Here is a 22184-nt window from a genome sequence, read left to right as displayed (position 1 = left end):
TGCTGCCAGTCCCAGGGAGAAATAGGCTTCTGCATGGCTAAGAGCAAAGATCTGGAGATACAAGAGCAGTTTTAGAGCTGCATTTGCCAGGTAACCAAAGCTCCGGGGAGTTCAAAAAGGGTCAGAACATGTGCAGTTCAGCTAGGTTACTTCAGACTGGTGTTTCTGTTCTTCTGTCTTATCGTATCCATGTCAGCACTGCAGGCTGTGTGGAATGAATTTTAAGCTGCTAAGCTCAAGGCGGACGTGATTCCATTGAGCAGGTTCATGGCTATAAAACAAACAGTGCACTTCTGTAATCTGTGGTCAGAAAAGCCTGAGCACTTGGACTGCTGTGTAGATCTATATTCATTCATGTCCAAGGAGCTGGTGGTGTTGGTTTAATTTAGCCAGAACTGTTGCAGTTTGCTTCTCCCAGCTTGCCCATGTATTGGTCTACCAAGGGTTGTCTAAGCAAAAATTACTAAGATGCCCCATTTCATTAACACAGAATGTGTTAAATGTTCTCATCCAGAATGTTGCTTATCTGAGTCAGTGGATGGACAGATGTAAACATAACTTAGCTCTACAAGTGAAAATGGACTGTATTTGTAAGCTTATATTTTATAAATAATATGTGTTTATCTTTTTATAGTAGACATTTGATAAATGGTATTTTCTGTTAGTCACAGGGGAAATTTATCATAGTTTTTGCAAAATCTAACTTTATTTTGTTACAAATTCACTGTACCTGCTAATTAGCTAATTCTAATTGATTAGTCTTTTGTGCAGGTTAGTCACACCCATTTTTTAAAAAAGTTAATTTGAGTTGGACACATTCCGTCTCTCAAAATTACATAGCTTTCAGGGTCTAGAAAGACAAATTTTCTACTTACATCTTCTTTCACGTCCAGTTCCTTCTGATTTCCAAATGAGAAATGGCCATATGTGTGTTGCCTGTGAAAGAAGCATGATCTTCCAGGGTGCTGCATTTGTTTATTACCATAAAAGCTCTTCATATTTTGCATTTTAAAGTAGTAAGTTGGTTTATATATATATATATATATATATATATATATAAATTTTCTTTCACTTTGTTCTATCAAATTAAACTTATCATATTAAGAGATGACAAGGAACTAGTATATTAGAAGATACTCTAATTTTTTTTTTTGACTTTACACAAAATTCTAAAATCAGGTTATAGATTAAACTAGTTCTCTATCCAGTATGCCATCTCTTCTGGTAGACAGTAAGTTTTAGAAACTAGATCAGAATCAAATATAAACATAAATTAAATACTATCCATTCAAATTTTTTGCTTACTATTACCAGCTAATGTTTTAAAAGATCTCATATTATAGCTCCACCTTCTGTACCTGTGTGTTCTGTCACTCTTTGGTATCACAGCAGAATCATCAAATCCAAACCTGATGCCTGACCAGACTTTTAATTTCTTATTTTTAGCTTTCAAAAGAGTGTTGGTCTGGTTTGCAGACACACAGCATGAAAGAGATTTTACAGACATGATGAAGGGTATAATTTTAGGATTGTTTGAGATGTATACATTGTACATCTCTGTGTGTGTTCGCACAATGTATTTCTATTTTTTATTAGCATTGAAGAGGGGTACTATTCAGCTGCAGATTTTGGCTCATCTGGGGTGGATGCAGCCCAGATGTCAGGATGAGGTCCAGCCAGTCACTGACCATTTACTTACATGAAGTGATGAGAACACCACCACTGTCAGAGGCCCATTTTTTCTCTTAGAAGATTGCTCTCAAAAGTCTCTCTTGCCGTTCATGTGGGCCTTTGTATGACCTCAGAGCACTGCATGCTTGTGGTGAACATTTTCTTAAAAAAGGTGTCCTACTCAGACCATCTGTCAAGCTTGGAAAACATCTACAAATTCATTTGCTTAGATCAGTTCAGTCCTCACAGAAACAATTCAGGTTGAAAGGAGCTCCAGGAGATCTGTGGTCAAGCCTTCTTCTGAAAATAGCATCAGCTCTGGGCCAGACCACGCTGCTTAGAGCTGAAAAAAACTTTGCTTGTACAAATGAATACAAAGCCCTGTGTTTTCTTCTCCCCCCTCTATATATTTCTCACCAAGAAAATTAATTCATCTATTCCTTATAAAAGCAATTATTTTCCAGCAAGTTCCCTTCCCTCACTGCTTAGTGTATTTCCTGAGAAAAACGAGAAAAAAAAGGCAGGATGCCCAAAAGTCTTTAACTCATGAGTTCCTCCAAAACAATCAATTTCTAGATGAAAAACAATTAGGGAGCCAAAAGCAAATCTATAGAAAAGTTTGGTTACAGTATCTCTAAGCAAGCAAAATAGGGTTTTTTATAACGATATAATGTGTAACAGAGATGCCAGCATGTTTGAACAAGTGGCAAACCATGGTCTTTTGACTGCTGAAACTGAAAACTATGCAACATTTCACAGTGATGGAGAATCAAGTATCATATGCTCAGTTGTCATAGTTACTTTGTCTTCAAAGTACAGTATTTTTCCTTTTTTCTTGGAAAGACTTTTTCAGCTGCTGTGATATGGCATTATTATTTCTGTGGGCTGATTTTGTGGGTCTGTACATAAATTACAATTAAAATGTCACTTAAGAAGCTGCTTTGTGCAGTTGCTCCCTGGTGCAGCAAGGCCATATACCCAGAGAGAGCTGAGTAGCTGCATAAAACCTGTTTAATGCAATGGAGCTTGGCTCAAGCTCTGGGGTAAGGCCATGTCTGCCCATGTCACCGAAGGAAACTCAGTGTATGAATACAAGTTTTTATTTGTCTTGTGGCAAACCAGCACTTCAGTCGTACAAAGAATCAGAGGATAAAATCCGCTTGTTTCATAAGGCAGTCATTTATGGGCTAAGCCATGTCTATGAGTTTTTGATCCAAGAATGATGATGTCAGTACAATACAGGATACTACAGGGTAGCTACTTAGGCAAGGATTAGCTTCCAGCTGTGCTGTAAATACTGTTCTGTACTGGATTGTGCACTCCCAGATCCATAGGTTGCAGCCAAAGTTGATGTACATGTTAGGATTGACACAGGGCATGTGTTTTAGCTCTTAATCTGTTTGTTTTCACAAAAAACAAATTGAAGTTGCATTTTTCAGGCAGGCTGAAGAAGTTCATGTTATGTCAGCTACCAAACTGTGCAAGAAACTTTTTCAAATAGAGAAAAATGAAATCTGTGTGCAAAGACATGGAACTGAGGGTCAGGTCTGTTGCGGAGCCCTTGTCCTGTCTGATGCAAAGGCCAGGGAGAGAAGCAACTTGTTTTCTCATCCAATGAAGTTACACCATACAGTGAAAATGTAGATAAGAGGAAGAGATCACAATGATGTAATGAAATGGTTTTTCTCACGTGGTTAGTAATTTCCTGTAAGAATCCTAAAAGATAATCACCAAGATCATGAATTATTGACACTTCTATTACATTTTGCAGCAATGGAAATATGCATAACCTACACCATGTACATATATTAGCTTTAAGGTTAAGTATTTTCAGCCAGTTCTTGAAACACAAACAGAAACCAATCATAAAAGCTTATTTTTGTTATTTGTATCACAAACACCTTTTTCTATTAATCTCAACATACAATTGTAAAAATTTTGTACTTTGCATGATAAGATCAAAAGTTACCAGACACTTTTCTGGTGTCGACAACTGCATCATAGTTCATGCTGTCCATCCTGATTTTGAGGCAGCAGCAGGAGCAATAACATGATTGCCCGTAGCAGTAAGAATTATTTCTGTAACACATGTTCTTATTAACAGACTGATCAGAGCCTTCAAAATATTCATCTTTTCGCGATTAAGACCAGCTCTCTATTAGGATTTCAGTGACATTTCTGACCATTGAGGCACAGCTAGCATGAACTAGTAAGCCCAGTGTTACAAAAATAGTGAAGATTTTGAAGCTTTCTCAAACCAAAGGCTTCCCAAATTGAGAGACTGGGTATAATCATGCTCCATCAGTAACTGGTTGTAGATATGTATAGATGATATAGATATAGATATATGGAAGATTATAAGAATGGGGTTCTCTATCTAATGTATGTGTTATAAGGATGTCCAAGCATATTCTTCCATCTTCTCTTAGCTTTTGGTCCAGCCACTTTTTGTGCACTATTGTAGTAGTAGACAAGGTTGCGTGTCTTCTTGCTGAAAGGACATGGCTCTTACTGGTTTCAAAGATACAATTTAGTCCAACTTTTCTGTGTGATATAGGACAGCACAAACTAATTCCTGAAATTATTTGGATACCATTTTTTAGCCTGTGTTCTGCAGGCATCCTTGTGTTTGGCTTGCCTGTGCTTTTCACAGGTTTTGAAATCGATAGGAGAAAGACACCCAGTAACTTTGATATCTGTGATTCTGTTTCACAATAAGAGAATGATAAAAAATTTCCTTCAGTATCTTCCCTGGAGTTACCTGTATGAATGACACAACAAGAATAAGATGCCACAGTCCTTCAAGTGCACATACAGTCTCACTTCGACAGAATCCAGACTACAAAGGGAAAGAGGGCAGCAGGAGGGTGCACCAGCAGTATATGTCTATGGCACTGTTAAGTTTGATGCATTTGCTACATCTTTCTGTTTCTTTTTCTTCTTTTCCTCTCTTTTTCTTTTTTACCAGTTACATTTAAGTTTTTTTCAAGACCCCAGTAGGATTGTGAGAACAAAAAGGAATAAAAAAAAATTAAGGAGAAACCAGCAAAGGTGAAAAGCATTTAAAAATCAGGATGGGGTGATAAAAAGACAGCTAGTATAGCCCAGTAAAGCAGTAACCATTGTCCTCAGAGAGTGAGGTGGGGAAGAGGGCCAGGGGTGACAGGTAAAGGTGAGCAGGAGATGAACAAAATATGCTGGAGGACAGAGCTGAACTGACAATGGCAAGTGTTGGACATGAGTTAAAGATGGTGGTTCATGATGATGTGGTGCAATATCCTCTCATTCTTATTTGCAATCACGGTTTGCAGACCAGCTGATACAATTTTCCCTACTTGAGTTACCAATTTTCCCTACTTACTTGGAAATAAACTACAGGGGTTTTGTTTAGCCTGTAACATCATCATTATTCAACCTATTACTTGAAGTAGTTTAATTTCATTCTTATCTGTTTTGACAGCTGAATCTTATCTTCCTGGTGATCACATTGTGCAAAATGGTGAAGCACTCAAACACTTTGAAACCAGACTCTAGCAGGTTGGAAAACATTAAGTAAGTGCTTTGTGTTCAAGTATGAGAACTGTGATTATTTTCTGATTGCTGAACTGATTGAAAGCTACTCTCCATTAGGAGCACATGCCATTGTTTCCCAGCAACTGCAGATGTCAATTAGAAGCAAACAGAGCCAATCCTGCTTTCGTCACATTGTTGCTGTAATGTCACAAATGCCGGTCAAAATTAGATAATTTCAGCCTGGAGCTAGTGCCAAGAAACTGTTTCATGGAAATGCCACAGCACTGTAGTAATTTCGTTTGCATTTAATATGCAGTTCAAAAATGATGTTCCTGTTTGCATGGCTGATATGATTATATTAAGTTTGTTTTGTTAAATGACTTTTTGATTTAGGGATTCTGAGCAGTTTCTACTCGTAATCCTGTTCTCCCAAGAGAATTGACTCTATTATTACTGTTAACTTGAAGATTACCTGTTGTTTTCATGCTAATTTAACAAATGTTTACTTTATCATGGTGTTCTACTGTAGTATCCCTTTTGCAGACTAATATAGGTTTTTGATAATTAGCAAGGCTTTGGTGGCTTTCACTTCTTTAGATAGCTTTTTACTGTATTCTGTTTAGCCTTACATTGTATTCAAGGTTTTTGTTACCAACACTGAAGGGATGGTGCCACTTTCTAACACTGAGGGTTGGATGCGAAAGGGTCTTACAGATCTGCTTTGAACGTTGGAAATGACAAAGGGAGACTTTGTAAGGATAACATTGTGGACTAGATATTCTAGATAGGTTAGTATCAGCTTCATTGCATGTTGCATGAGGAGAGAGAGAGCTAATCTTTAGCATCTCTCTCTTTTCTTCCTTTTCCTCTTTCTGTCTTCTCATCCACACCAGTAATTACCGTGTTTGTGATGGCTACTATAATACGGACTTACCTGGGTAAGATAGAACCCTACATTAACAAACTTCTAGCATGATTTTTAACTTTACAAACTCGGTCATATTGTGGATTTCCCTTAATTTTATTTAACTATTTTTGAGATACCTGATTTGCTAAAGACTTTTAAACTATTACGTGCCTTTATACTTTTAAATTGCTTGCCTCTGCATTTTGAATTTCCTAATTTTGACTAATTTTTATAGACAATAAAAAATGCTCTTATTAATTTCTGTTTAAATTCTGTCTAATAATTTTGTTTCTCTTTTCTGCTTATAATGCTTTCTAGCTATGAAGATAATAAGCCATTTATCAAGTAAGATCATTAGTTAGATGTGGAATTCACTGACTAAATTCCCTTTCCCTTTCATTCTGTGCTGTTCACTACTATTCCTTTTCCTTAACCTATTCATGATGGAATCTTTTTTAGATTGTTCTGTTAAGCAATATCCATATTTTTGTCGCATTTCAACAGGGTTTCTTCATGCGGAAGTTACATCCTCTAGCTTCAGTTTAGCTGAGTTTATCGAAGCATTAATGATTTGGGCTCTAGGCTTTTAATCTGCTGTTTAACCTTTGTGCATTTGTGTTACATTATGTGGTGTCATATGGCAGCACCACTGTTTAAAATCTATGGTGTGATTAGTGGCTAAGCCAGATTTATCAATCTCTTCTCTAAAAGCAGATAAAGCAGTGGAGTAGCTGAGGCTTGTGCTATACTTCTGCATATCAAAACATGCATTTCAAAATAGTTTTGACATCCTATGCTGTTCTTGAGAAAGACAAAGGTTATATCTACTCTTGCTGTTTTCATTGGAGTCTAAGAGTACTGAATGGAATTGTTCTTTCTTTAATAGATAAAAGGTTAAACCCAAGGAATTTTTACATTTGAATGTGAAACTAGTAAAAGTCTACTGCAGGAACTGAAATGTTAATGTTGGATTTGGCAAAGTACATTCTCGTAAGTAATGTTACTAAAATTAATTTTCTTTTACAGATCCTGGGTCCTGGGTGCATTTGCTCTCCTGTGTCTCCTAGGCCTAACATGGTCATTTGGTCTGCTGTTTATAAATGAGGGGACCGTTGTGATGACATATCTCTTCACAGTATTTAATGCTTTCCAAGGAATGTTTATTTTCATCTTTCATTGTGCCCTTCAAAAGAAAGTAAGTTACCAAAACCACAGATAAATGTTCCCTAACTCCTTAGAAATGCCATGCATAATTCTTAAGAAAAGAGAGATAAAATTAACAATTTGAAGAACTGGAGTATTTTGAAGTAGTTTGAGGAGGGGACTAGAATTCCAGTAGAATTCTTGCTGTATGTGCTAGTGGGAGTCATGTATCTGCTCTATGACCCAGACAGGTTTAACATGGACGCAGCATCTCCAACCTGGGCTTGAAAATTGGAAGGCTTTGTGAAGAAAATGTAAAAGTTTAACACTGGTTATGTGGTACATATTAGCCTGGACTTACCGCCAGAAATCTTTTATGTCCACATGAAACAAGTTCTGCCTTTGCTGCAGTGCTGCAAACAAAGGATAAGTTATGATATCAGCCCATATCAGCCTGGAAATGCTCTCCTTTTCTTAGATCAAGGCAGAGCACACCTTTCCTGAGATCCCATTGAGCTGCCATGTAAAGGTATGGGTGATAGGCAGGGACTGGACTCTGTGTGCTCATTCATTACAAAATTAAGTGAGATGTAAAAAATAATTTTATTATGAACTTTGACGCACCTTAGAAAAAATAAGTCATTAATTCTAGACATCTGCTAACAGGAATAGTTTTCTGAAGATGGAAAAGATGCCAGCATTAATACTTTTTTTCCAAGTGTTTGCCTCCTCCAGAAATCCCAATGGCTTTGTGCTCTTCACTGGAGCCTCCCTCACAAGTGGGATGAGCTAGATTAGTTGTGCTCCCATTTGCTGGATGAAAGGAGGAGGGTCCAGAAGGAGCTGGAAGGAGGGAGGGACAAAGAGAGACAGAGGGAGATAGAGAGAAAGCTTGAAGGGGAGAGAGAAGCAAGCAGGAGAGAAGGAAAGTGAAGGGCACAGCTCTGTAGGACCCTTTTTTAGGTTCCCTGCACCCCTTCTCTTCCCCAGAGTGTGGAGATTGCTTCCAAGGCTGCCTTAGAAGTGTTTTAATGAAGAGTGCATTAAAAATGCTGAAAGCCTTTGTTAGAAGTCAGGACAAATGAAAGCAATGAGAGCTGAGAGAAAGGGTGAACATCAAAAAATCACACCCAAACAAACCTAACATACAGTATGTCCTACATTTGGAAATATTCGATTTGCAATATTTAGATTCTAAATATTTTTACCAATTTTAGGCTAAAGACCTAGCAATTATTAACTCCCATTATAATTAGCTCACCAGAGACATAATTAACTGATATTTATAAGATGGTTTCAGACCATTGGATGAAGTGTTGTTTAAATACAAAAGTCCTATGCTCATGTTCTCAACTGTTCCAGCTCTAACATTACCAGCATCTCTTAAATTTGGTATAGACAATGGCATTCAGAGGTGTTTTAGGAAAAGATCTGGTAGACAGAATTTTACCCTGATGAATATGACACTCCACTCATCTGGAGAGAACAAAAGCACACTTAGAAGAGCCTAAGAGAAGATGTTAGGGAGGAAAATGCAAACATTCCCAAAATGCAAATAATTTCTAGGTTAGGGTTTCATATAATGTTTCCCTTTTTACTATTTGTATTGGACTTGAAAATCAGAAACAGATTCCTTTTTTATTTCTTTTTACAGCTGTGCATTGTTTTTATATAAAGTGGAGTCAGCAAAAAGCAATATTAAAATACCAGTCAAGTGTGAAAAAAACATAACCTAGAGCAATAAGATTTATACCTGAAAGAATGTTAAAGCTGCCATTTAAGGTTTTAAGTGTCACTGCCTTTGACTGGATATTGTCCTATGCTCTGTCTGCATAGCTAATGTAGTCTTTTTATTCTGTTATTATTACTTGGTCACTAAATTGAACAGAGAAACAGAATTGTGGAAGTGAAAACTATTATGTTTCCAGTTCTGACGAGATGATAGTGCTGTTGCTTCCATCACTTTCCAACAAGCTATAATTTAGAAATAATGACAGTGGAATGCGCAGTCCTGGCAGATAATGTACATTCACTGCAATACAGGCATTAGGCAAAGCCAGCCCTGGAGGGTGGTATTTGGGTAAAAATACAGTTATGATTGCTATTGTCTCTACTGTGTATTGGCTTAGAGTATTTAATATCCATTAGTGCTCAGGAATGTATTTTCTTAGGTGTTATACCATCTAGTGATGATGTATACAGACCTATGTTTTTCAGGGTTAAAAATTATAATTCCAAGTTGTTTCATTTCTGTTTTCATTTCTTTATATGTGTTTTATGCTGATATAGATAGGGGTTGACTGAAAATATATACCATCTACTTTTATAAAAAGCTGAATTATTGTGCCTAGCTTGAAGTTAAAGTACAAATTATTCAACTTTTCTTCATCCTTGTGATTTATAGAAACAGCACACTATGTATTCTTTGAGTAAAACTCCTGTAAAAAACAGCACATTACATATGTAAATCCACAAAATTAATTTTTTTACATTTTCTCCTCTCCTCTTTTTGCATACGCATAACTTTCTGTCTTATATATTCATAGGTCAGGCAGAACTTCCAGGTTAGCTGAAATCCCTCTTTTCACAGAAACTCATGAGTCTCATTGATGTAGGAGAGACACTTAAGTTCCCATGTAATCTGGTGGAAGATTTATGAGTTTAGACTTACACATCTATACAAATTCTATCCACTGTGTGCTTTCACTGGTGCAGTCTTGTGCCAAGATATGCACACATTCTTCTGTTATCTGAAAATAGTAGTCAGTGAAATTTTGCAGTCTTTATTGGAAATCATTGCATAAGGGCTAGTACTGAGCAGTGCTCAAGCCCTTCTTACCTGCTAGGATTGGAAGACAGGCTTGCTGAGCTTTCTGCACCAAAAAAACCCACTATTTTCAGCCAGCATTCAGTTCAGGTACACTTAACTATATTAATCTACAATATGAAAATGAAATAGAAACAATTCTATAACCAAGTCAGTAATGATTATTCAGGGACATCTCTAAGTGTGTGTATACCTTGGAAATAATTGGTTCAAAACTCCTGGGTAGCTGCTAATACTGCCACTGAGTAGGGAGAAATATGTGGGTTTGCTAACAGCCAGCAATTCGACAGACAAGAATTATCTATTTGCTTGGAAAGTGAGTAGTTTCAATGCAAGATTCATGTGTTTTTGCCAGCAGCTATTTAAAACTATTTCGTGTGCTAAGCAATTTTTTTTCCCTACAGGTACGTAAGGAATATGGGAAATGCCTCCGACATTCCTACTGCTGTGGAGGACTTCCAACTGAGAGTCCCCACAGTTCAGTGAAGGCATCAACCACGAGAACTAGCGCTCGCTATTCCTCCGGCACTCAGGTAACAAAGATTTTGGCAGCATCTTTTAATTACCTTATTTATGAAAAGCCTACTGAGATGTCTTCCAATCAGAAAGACTAATTGTCTTCTCATTATTGTCATTTAAATGGTAAATACATACTTCTGTGTTGTAGATTTATTTCTTTTTAAACAGTTACTTTGGTCTAATACAAATATGTTATTTTTTCTTGTAATTAGGGACTGATTTATAGGAAGGTTTATATACCATCATGTTTCATTGAAATAAAGTTTAATAAATTAGAGTTTTAATAAAAAAATAAGGAATTTTCATGATGTGCTAGAAAAATGGTTTAGGCTAAAATAAACACAAATATTCTAGATAATAGCACACGAGTAGGAAGAAAGTCTTTTTGTAATCTATTATGTTTTTGCTTCACTGCTTTGTGTTAACAGAGTCGGATAAGGAGGATGTGGAATGACACTGTGAGAAAACAATCGGAATCATCTTTTATCTCAGGTGACATCAACAGCACTTCAACACTTAATCAAGGTCAGTCACTGGGAACATTTCAGTTTTAGAATCCATAAATTTATTACAGATTTTATATCATTTAACAAAGAAGAATTGAAAAGAATGTTAAAAAAAAACTGGAACAAGTGTTCTCTAAAAGCAGAGTTTTAAAGTTATCCACCAGCACTTTTGAAAACCATGTTCCCTTAACTGGCCCCTGCTATAGAAGTTGAATTCTTCAATTCATGGGAATGTATTTAAATTAGTTTCATCAATAATTTAGCTTAAAAGCAAGATCATAATTTTAAATCTTTCCTAACCTTTATAGGTTAAATCTGAAGTAGAAATATGAGTGCAGTAACATTTTAATGCATATTTGACTGATTTTTAGGTGCAGAAATTTTCCCAGTGAAATCTAATTGATATCATTTCTATGCAAAAGATGTCTGTAAAGCATTTATCTTTTCTATTTCAAAGAGCATCATATCTGTAACATGGGATAGAATCCAGATTTTCAGGCTGAGAAGTCAAAACTCAAAACTTCTCATCTCAGACTTTGAAATCTGTAACCTCATTCTCATGTCCAGACAGAAGACAAGGATATTAACCATGATAGATTGTCCCTCCCTTTCTCCCCTCCCCTCTGTGTTTTGGAGGCAGTTTGAGCCAGCAGTGGAGGGAGAACTGCTCTGTGCATGCCAGGTTTGAAACCTGTTCTTCCACCCAATCCTTAAGTGAAGAGCGGGTAGCCCTGGTCTCACTGCAACCAGTTCTTGCTTAACTCAGAAAGTTTCAAACAGAAAATTCAAATTCAGGATTTGGTAGCAGGGACGTGTATTTGCATTCATTTTGGAAGTAAAAACCGTGGTGTTTGCAAAGCAAAAGGTGTCAGAAAGCATGATTCCACTTTTGCTATTTGGTACTTAGAAAGTGGGTAAGACCTGTGTGTCTTGCTGATCCTCCCACTCCCCTTATGAATCCTGCATGTTCTTCTGGCAAGAATCAAAATTAAATAACTTCTCCTAGGTAGAAAATGTATACTTTTCATGTCCCTTCAGTTTCTTACTAAAATTCAAAAAATACAAGCACATAAAATTTGATATTTACCCTAATTTGCTGTCTTTGCCTCCTGAGGTTTGCTCTAACTGTGCTGCACTGTTAGTTAATTCAGTGTTGAACAGAGCTTCTTCCTGTTTCAAGTTCCAGACTCAAGTCACTGGAGATGTTCTGCCAGGATTAGAAAGATTGGTATCAACTCTATTTAGTTATGATTTTGTCACTATGTCAGTGATACATACATATAAGGGTTGTTTAATAATTAATGACAAGTGTCATTTTTCCTTTAAAATAAAAATCAATCTTTTAATTAAGCTTTTTTTCCTTGTGACAAAGAAATTTGGATTGAAAAAAATCATAGCTATAAATTACACCTAATTGTTCTAAGGTTAAATATAATATGCAAAAGAAAAAAAAAACAAAGCAAAATGTATTTCAGTTATTATTTCTAGTAAGAAGAACTTTACAATGGAAAAAAGCTATGATAATTTTTTTAGTTGATCACCAATACAAACATTCAAATAAGATTAGCATAGTCAGACCATAATTCTCTGAGTGTTAGAAATTTCTGCTCATTTCTGCTACTAAGTAGCTCTGGGAGTACAAAAGCATTAGTATTTGGAATATATATCATTCCTTGCCAAATAAAAATATTTATACTGAAAAATATAGCTGTCTCTTTAATTGTCCTTGGCTCTGTAATACACTGATCCTGATGTACTGCTTTGCAAAGTAATAAAAAAGAAACTTGTATTTTATCTTATTGAAATGTTTAAATCAATTTTTAAATCATAGCATTTTTCTTGTAGTAGCTAGAAGTTAGAGATGAATTGACTTTTTAATAATTTCTCAAAATATGCTGTTTTTTTATCTGATTATTCTGAGAGTGTTTAAGTGGTGTTGTGTTAACATGCAAATTTGAGTTTACAACAGTTTAAAAGAGTCTGTTCATGTCTCTTCTTTGTCTTACATTGTTTGTAAACTGATAGTTTAAAGAAATTTGTCATTTGAGGAATTCTTTTTTAAAACCTGGCAGATATATTTGCAGCATGAATGTCCCAGGAGAAAATGTGAATGCTCTGATTTCTTAGAGCAAATATTTTGCTTTCCCCTCAGCATGCATACTTTTGCATATACTAAGATATGCTTCTTGCAATTTGTCATCCACTCTCTGTTTGAAAACAGCAATTCCCTTCCACTATCTGTGTGTTTTTAGTAAAGTGAGTAACAGCTCTGATCCTGTCATAAGAGGTTTTTCAATACATTTCAGTTTGAGAAATTCAGTTCTGTCAATTCTGGACAGAAGTGTTCCATATGATCATTTTTTAAGTCCTAATAGCTTTATGTAGTACCTTGATCTCTAAACATTTAATTGCTACTCTTGTGTAACAGTGATTTTGTATACATTAGTAAATATCACTTTCACTAGATGTTTACTTTGGGGATTTGGACAGCACCTGTGAGTTACTGGAATCTAACTGTGTTTTCCTGCTCCCATTTCCAATGCATAGCTCAAATACATCCAGAAATTTTCAGCTGAATTACATTTTCAAAATCCTACCTGATTCATGATGAATAAAAATTACTCTTTATTGAAACTGTCAGGCTAAAATTAAGCAACTGACATTTTTTTTCTGTTTCTCTTGCTTTAGGAATGACTGGCAATTACCTACTAACAAACCCTCTTCTTCGACCACACGGCACTAACAACCCCTATAACACATTGCTCGCAGAAACAGTTGTATGTAATGCCCCTTCAGCTCCTGTGTTTAACTCACCAGGTGTGCTTATACTTCCTGAATAAACTGCTTTTCTTGGCTCACTCCAAATTCCCTCTTTTCCCTAGATAGAAACTCAAGTTGCAATACCCCAGCCGTACAGTCTGAATTTCTGAAATAAATTCAAGAAATGCAGTGTTGCCAATGTCAGCTTGTAAAACTGCACTATATTATAGTAATGCCTTTGCCCTAACAGTATTTACCAATAATTATCCATGTTTTTAACACAGGTGGCATAAATCTTAATATACTATTAAAGGACTGACACCACATGGTCCGAGAGCCCATCTTCAAGATATATATCACTTAGAGGTATCATGTCTCTGCAATATAAGGTTGACTAAAGCTTGCTGAGAAAACCCTGCTTATGGAATGGATGAGATACTAAAGCAGTGCAAGGCATCTTGACACCTTTGGATACCCCGGTGTAGAAAATTGTATCCAGCATCAAACAGATCTAAACTATAGTATAGTGCAGCTTTATGGGAGATCATTTTCCTGTAGGAAAATCTTGAGATTGACAGTTAGAAAAGTTTAGTTCTGTAGGAATAAAGGGTGTCATCATTTACCTAACATTTTGTTGTTGCGTTATCTACTTGCTTTTTTTAACGATGTTGCAGTTCATCAGTAAATATCTTGCAGATACTGTTTGAGTCGTAAGATCACTTTAGTGTAAATAGAGTGATAAATCGTTGAAAAAGAGTTCATAAAACCTTGTTTCCAGTTTTTATTTCAAGTCTCCTTTTTAACTGAACTGTAGTTTCTATTTTCATTCTCTTGTTTTCTTACTTTCCTTATGCTTTCCTCTAGCAACCTACAGAGAGACAAGTATGGGAGTAAAACTTAACTTTGCCTATCAAATGTAAATTTTTTCAGCATGATTTTTAATGGGCACAATTAAAACATAACTAGCGGTCATGAAGTAGACTCAGCGGGCAAGTGGTTCACAATTTGCAAATAAAATGTTTTCACATTCAAAAAGTACTTGCAAACTGCTTTTTGGGAAACACCACGAGGTCTGTAGCAAACCCTATTGGTAACACAAGTTATGCAATGCTGAAATAATTTGCTGTTCAAAACCAAAGCAGTGTCATGCCGAAATGCTTAACAATTTACTTATATTTTTATTCCTACAGTAATCTTGCTACAGGCTATGAAAGATTTCAAATTAATTACCTGATCATAGGCAACAAAATTTGCCTCATCAAACCAATTTGAGTATATTCTAGCATGCTTAACTCTGCAGTATATCATAGAAAACTCATTTTGGATTATCAGATGTATTTTGATATCTCTTTAGCAGAGGAAAAGAAAATTAAAATTACAAAATTAAATCACTTTCATGAGGGAAATGAATCCAGCATGTGGTCCATGTGTTGTCTACTTTTATAAATACCATATGTTCTGCACAGCTAAATCCATTGCAAGAAAAATTTTGGAACATACATGAAATTGCAAAACCACATAGTTGTTTAATCAAAGCTTAAAGAGGCCTTTCAAACAACCCTCATCACTGTTAAAATCAATACACATGGAGAAGAGTTAGCAATAACACAAATGCAAAATGACTTGCAAATTGCTCAGAATTTATTTGGAAATTATTACTCTATTTTTTAAAGTTGAAGACAAAAATCTTTTCATGAGAAAATGCAATCTCTTTTTAATTGAAAACAATATTTCCAGAGAATATTGAATTTTCTAGGATAAGCTGCAGCTTTAATTATGAAAAAAGTAATCCACAAAATGCGAAAATGTAAAATCTTTTCCAAAAAACTTTTCCCTTATACTCCTCCAAGCCTTGCATATTATGCAGCAGCCTCACAGTGGTCAGTCTCATTTCAGTAAAGTCACTTCATTCTTTCTTTACTTCCAGACATATCTGTAGATAAAGTGCTTTTCTAGGAATGCTGTAACCATCTGATTTCCATGATTCAGACTGTTTAATTTCTTGCAAAGTTTTTTTTTCTTTTTTTCTCTTTTTTTTTTTTTTTTTTTTTTTTGGCTTTGCTTGGGAAGCACTGTGCTGTCATAGTTTACATGTCTTTGTGTCTACAGGAAAACATTTTCTTTATCAAGTTATCAGAAAAAAAAAAAAAGCCAAAACCCAAAGCATAAAGACTTTAATCATCATAAGACTTCATTTTCTCCCCCTCTTAAACTCCTTTTCATGTTTTCAGCAGACTTACCCAATCTGTCATTCCCTCAACAGCTATGAGATATCAGCCATGGCTGATTTCCTCTTCCCATTCCACAACTAATATTTATTCTTTGGTTTAATTTCTGTGACCCATACTTATAGAAATTCCTAACATTTCTGCATTTGACTTCCATGCCCATGGTAACTGTGGGCCTAGCTCTTAATTAACTATTCTGGTTCATTCAGTGCTGTCACTGTGACTGATGCAGACTGCAGGCAAACTTTGACCTTTAGGAGCCTGGGGCCTTTGTTGGCAGACAGAATATTAGTGCAAAAAATTACATTAAATGGGAAAAGAAAAGCTGTTATTGCTTAGTAATCTAATTTGCTGAACCCTTGCTCTGACTAAGTTGCTGAGAAGCTCAGTTATTCTTCATCATGTTACAATAAATCATTTTACTTTCTTTTATATATCAGCTACTCTTAGGCCAGATAGCCTGAGCAGACAGACATGATGTGAGTTGTCCAAAGTGAGTCATTCCACCTGCTGTCTATCGTGTTGTTGGATGGTGCTTGTGGGCCCTGGTCCCTGTAGTGTGAAAGATGGCTGTCCTTGTTTAACATAAATTCTTTGTATTTATCCATTTTTTTCATTCTTTTCTTTACTTCATCTCCAAAAAAAAAAACAAACCCCAAAAAAACAGGAAAAAAATGTTAGAAATGTTGTTAAAGTAGTTGCTTGCCAGTTATGTGGGTTTATGTTGTACATTTACCTTCAGTTATGTCTGTGATCTAATTACTTTTTAATTTAGTGTTGTTTAGGACAAATTCTGTTAATTTTCTTTTTCTAAATCATGGTGATGTATTTCAAAACATAGATGTTTCCAAATGAATTGCTTTGCATTACATATGCAAGGGCATGGAGTGAACAGTTCCTTGTGGAAAAGTCACATAATTGACACTAAATTAAGAAATTCAAATGCCACTATTCCCCACAGGAATCACACGTTACTATTTTTAGAATCTTTCCTATAAGGTGTGCAAATGTTTACATTTGGGAATGTTCAATAACCTAACTTTTCTCAAGTTTTACTTCCAAGTACAACTTTGTCCTGAACTACATTAAAGAACTTTGTTAAAAAGAAAAAGAAAAAGAAAAAAAAAAGGTGATAAAAACATGTCAGGCAATAACCAGAGCTGTCCTTTTCCATTTCAGGACATTCACTGAACAATGCCAGGGATACAAGTGCCATGGATACTCTACCGCTAAATGGTAATTTCAACAACAGCTACTCATTGCGCAATGGAGACTATAACGACAGCGTGCAAGTTGTAGACTGTGGACTAAGCCTGAATGATACAGCTTTTGAGAAAATGATCATTTCAGAGTTAGTGCACAACAACCTGCGGGGCAGCAGCAAGAACCACAACCTGGAGCGGACACTGCCAGCCAAGGCTGTGATCGGCGGGAGCAGTAGCGAAGATGACGCCATCGTGGCAGACGCCTCATCTTTGATGCACAGTGACACCCCCGGGCTGGAGCTCCACCACAAGGAGCTGGAGGCTCCACTCATCCCTCAACGGACTCACTCCCTTCTGTACCAGCCCCAGAAGAAAGTGAAGACTGAGGGAACTGACAGCTACGTCTCACAGCTGACAGCCGAGGCTGACGACCACCTCCAGTCCCCCAACAGAGACTCTCTTTACACGAGCATGCCCAACCTCAGAGACTCTCCCTATCCAGAGAGCAGCCCCGACATTGAAGAAGACCTCTCTCCTTCCAGGAGGAGTGAAAATGAGGACATTTACTACAAGAGCATGCCAAACCTAGGAGCTGGCCATCAGCTTCAGATGTACTATCAAATCAGCAGGGGTAATAGCGACGGCTATATCATTCCCATTAACAAAGAAGGATGTATTCCAGAAGGAGACGTTAGAGAAGGACAAATGCAACTAGTGACAAGCCTTTAATAGTGTAGCAAAGAAATATTAAAGGTCACATTCAAGTATTAAAAAGACTTAATTGGCCCTGTGCAGGCTCCCTCATATCTGCTTGAAGAGACAATTCTGTTGACCCTGTGGTTCTCCAGTAACAGGGATGACTGGACCTCGCAGTTCTGTGAATTTTTATAAAACAAAAACTTTGTATATACACAGAGTATACTAAAATGAATTATTTGTTACAAAGAAAAGAAATACCAACAAGGTATTTACGATATCTTCTGCTGCTGAATTTAACAAAATTGTGAAAAAAAGAGAAATAAACACTTTCCAGCCATTTTACTGCAGCAGTTTGTGAACTAAATTTGTAAATATGGCTGCACCATTTTTTTTCCTAGGCCTACATTGTATTATATACAAGGCGTAGGCTTTAAAAATCCTGTGGGACAAATTTACTGTACTTTACTGTTCCTGACAAGACTTGCAAAAGCAGGAGAGATATTCTGCATCAATTTGCAGTTCACTGCAAATCTTTTCCATTAGGGCAAAGATTGAATACATGTCTAACCACTAGCAATCAAGCCACAGGCCTTATTTCATATATTTCCTCAACTGTACAATGAACCGTTCTCATGAAAAAATGGCTAAAGAAATTATATTTTGTTCTATTGCTAGGGTAAAATAAATACATTTGTGTCCAACTGAAATATAATTGTCATTAAAAAATAATTTTAAAGAGTTTGAAGAAAATATTGTGAAAAGCTCTTGGTTGCACATATGTTATAAGCTGTTTTTCTTACACTGTTCATAGTACGATAGTTTGTTTAAAATGCAAGTTCTACCTGTTTTCACTTATTTTTTCACTGTAAACAGTGTTCTGCTTTGACAAGTTAGTTTTTATTAAGTTTTGAATTTTTATTGCCAAAAAAACATAATTTGGGGAGAAAGTTGTTTTAGAAGCCAATTATGCCAAGCCTTGCACAAATTTGGTGTAGCTAACAAAGATTGTAACTCAATTCCCTGTTCATTCTTTAATCAGGGTTGGGTGGTAAGGGGTAAAGGGGACATTGGACACTTCTCACAAGCTTTCTCGTGAATAAAAGGTGCCTGTCCTTTAAAAAAATAAATAAAACATAACTATAACTCTTCCATATTCCTTCTGCCTATATTTAGTAATTAATTTATTTTATGATAAAAAAATCAAATGAAATGTAAATTGTTTCAACAAAATTCTGCTTTTTTCAACCCTTTGTGTAAACCTGTTAATAATGAGCCCATCACTAATACCCAGTGTAAAGTTTAACACCTGTTTGACAGTAAATAAATGTGAATTTTTTTCCAAATAGGTAAAATGTGCATTATTATGTACGAAGCATAATTGGCATCAGCAGTCCTTCAACCCAGATGTGTCCTGTCTAGAATGGCATCTTTACATTTCATGATTTAAGTGTCGAGAGTTCAACAGAAACTGTCTATAGCTCTACAGAAGACAGGTCATCTTTACTATTCTTTTGTCACGATTGAATAGGCTCAAACCCAGATATAGCAGGGTCATTAGGAAAATGTACCGTAAATTCATATATTTGCATAACTTTTAAGTAGGCATCTGCACTGAAATTAAAAATAAGGTGGTAAACACCACTCTCATGTTCTTGGCAACAGTAATTAGCAGTTAATTATTAGTGATGAAGATACATTGTTTCAGTGGGGAAAACACAAATAAGCAGCATTTGGTTAGCACTCTGAGTGTTATCTAAATAATTCATCCATCATGGCACTGGTTTGCATTAGATAAATAAGCATGACTGTCCCTATTTTTATCAAGCTAGAGAACTGCAGAAGGCAGCTGATGGCCAAGATGTTATCTACAAATCAGTAGCTAAGTTGAAAGTCTGAAATCTTTGTTGTGTTGATTCCCAAGCCTCTTTTGTTCCTCTCATCCAGGGCCTTTCAAAGATAGCATCAAGGACTGCATTTGTCACCACTACCTAAACTGTGCTCTTTCAAATAACTCTCAACTTAATTTCAAATTAATGCCCCATCATCACAGAGGCCACAGTTTCACATGTGGCCACTGTGACTTTCTGTATGATAACAGCAAAAATTCACTTGAAAGCTGTATTGTTACCTTCTAATGCATTGGAATATATAAAGTCCTTTTGGAAAATAAATCAATGCATTTTTAAGAAGTTTGGATTTCAGAAGAATGTTTTGGGTGAGACTTCCCACTGTTGAGAAGGTTCAAGCTCTAAAAAATTAAAATCCAGGCTGAGGTGGAACTGTGGGGTTCAGGTAACCTCAATATATCTATTGAGGACTGTGACACTGTAGCAATTGTTCATAAGTAAAAAAGCATCTTCCACCATCAGCCACTGGTAACTCTTGCCAGTAAGTTCCTTAACACTTAAAAGTTCCTGTGTTTGCAATAGAGTCACTGAAACATTGAACATTTAATCAGAAATGGTTTACTTCTGTTTAGTACAGATGCTTTAAAATCTGAAGTCTCTATGAAACAGGACTTAGTTCTGATTCAGGGTACACAGCAGACTTCTTGGAGCAAAATTTATTCCCTTGGTCTGTCTGGCAAAAGTATACTTGCTGCCTTCTACCTAGAAAATCATGTTCTTAAGGATTCCAAAATTATGGTACTCAAGTAATTACAGTACATATGACCTAATAACATCACAAACTTTCTGCAGAATCTTCAACCCTATTTTGAACAATTACTCCTTTGTGTCTAACTTAATGTGGCAAAACTACATACTGGAGAAAGATTTGTAGCATTGTGATCTTAAATACATATTTGATTACAAATGTAACAAGTATTCATAAAACAAGAAAATGTAGCTGATGAACCTAAGATGAACCAGCTGAACCTAAGTATCATAAGGGAATTCTTTTGTTAGTTTCTTTGTAATGTAGGTGTTGCTTTTTAGTGAGCCTGTTTTTGGTTTTTTTTTTGTTTTTTTTTTTTTTTAATGTTGAGATAGTGAGTGTCCTGTGTTTAGCTAGCAGCCAATACATTGCCAAATTTCTGTTGGTGTAATTTCTCAGTGTAGTAGGTTACAGTATAATTATATAGTTGACAGCTTATTGTAATTTATGTTCTAACATTCCTGCCATCTTGTCTTGGGATCAGAAGGACAGAAGAATTCAGAGGAAGAGTTCAAGAATAGCGAGATAATGGCAGCAGAATTAATGGAAACAAGTGTTTCTTCAGGGTCATCAGTTAACCAGTTCCTATGATGGTGCCCACAACATGTTGCTATTTTAGGCACTGTCTTTCAGAAAAGCTGTAATTTTCTTATGGCTGGTAATCTCCTGTTAGTATCAGTGTTAACCCTACTGGCTCAGTTCAATTCTTCCTTGTAACTTCAGTCCAGTTATATTAATTCCTACAAAAGATTGAATGGGATGTGCATTTAGTGAACTGTTGTATAATGGTGCTATTCATTGTCTAATATAAAATACATCTCAATTCTTCATAAGTAAACCATAACATGAAGAAATGCAACACTGGTAATAACTTCTTAGTTAAAACTAACCTTTATCTGTAAATTCTACGATACACCTTTGCTTATTTTAAATTTGAAATGAAGTTACTAATAAAGTTTACATATATTCACTTATGTAGGCAATAAAAGGTGTTTCAAGTTGCCATAAATTATGGATAAAATATGTGTCATATTTGATGTCCTAAGTTTTAAAGATTTTTTTTTTTACTACTCAGAACAGACATTAACAGAGCAACAAAAAAGTAAACGGTCCCTGTGTACTGTAGCTGGTGTTATCCCTCCTTTGCCTCAAAACCAACAAAACTTCTCTTCTAGATTTGATTATATGACAACATACAGTAGTGTAACTTTTAATCCCTGAATAAAATTACTTTTCAAAATCAAGCTACAAGTAGACAATCATATAAATATATATAGATATACACACACAATATTTTAATTAACCAATTCTAGGGAACAATGAAGAACTTAAAAATATGGGATTCAGCAGTAATCCTTCAGTTTTTCAGCAGTCCTGCAAAGACACCCCAGAGAGATCACAGTAAAGCATTCCTTAATTTTTTTTTTAAAATAAATGGTGACAGTCACCTCCCACATTTATGAAGAGCAGCACTACCGTTTCAGTAAGCAAGGATATTGCTACATGGTTGCACTGTGGGATGAGGATCCCAGATTCATGGATGCCACTGGT

The 22184-nt window shown here is 35.9% G+C and overlaps 1 protein-coding gene across 33 annotated transcripts in view; it reads left to right on the top strand.

Annotated features, from left to right (window-relative positions):
- ADGRL2 (adhesion G protein-coupled receptor L2) overlaps positions 1–19321 on the top strand; it is a 157409-nt gene extending 138088 nt beyond the window's left edge. For 7 of the 33 annotated variants that reach the window (XM_068199946.1, XM_068199944.1, XM_068199953.1 and 4 more), the window contains 9 exons: positions 5132–5223; positions 6078–6122; positions 6410–6436; positions 7118–7286; positions 10466–10594; positions 11009–11105; positions 13775–13903; positions 14711–14728; positions 17254–19321. In XM_068199946.1, coding sequence (XP_068056047.1) covers positions 5132–5223; positions 6078–6122; positions 6410–6436; positions 7118–7286; positions 10466–10594; positions 11009–11105; positions 13775–13903; positions 14711–14728; positions 17254–18008 — 1461 coding nt within the window. In that variant the 3' untranslated portion in view covers positions 18009–19321. Of the gene's footprint in view, positions 1–5131; positions 5224–6077; positions 6123–6409; positions 6437–7117; positions 7287–10465; positions 10595–11008; positions 11106–13774; positions 13904–14130; positions 14213–14710; positions 14763–16514; positions 16568–17253 lie in introns of all 33 variants that reach the window. The other 26 variants (XM_068199969.1, XM_068199967.1, XM_068199970.1 and 23 more) reach the window with 16 other exon arrangements.
- The last annotated feature ends 2863 nt before the right edge of the window (positions 19322–22184 follow it).

Source organism: Anomalospiza imberbis, chromosome 9 (genome assembly GCF_031753505.1).
Source record: "Anomalospiza imberbis isolate Cuckoo-Finch-1a 21T00152 chromosome 9, ASM3175350v1, whole genome shotgun sequence".
Lineage (NCBI taxonomy): Eukaryota > Metazoa > Chordata > Aves > Passeriformes > Viduidae > Anomalospiza > Anomalospiza imberbis.
Note: the sequence above shows the minus strand (reverse complement) of the source record. Positions and strands in the feature narration are given on the sequence as shown.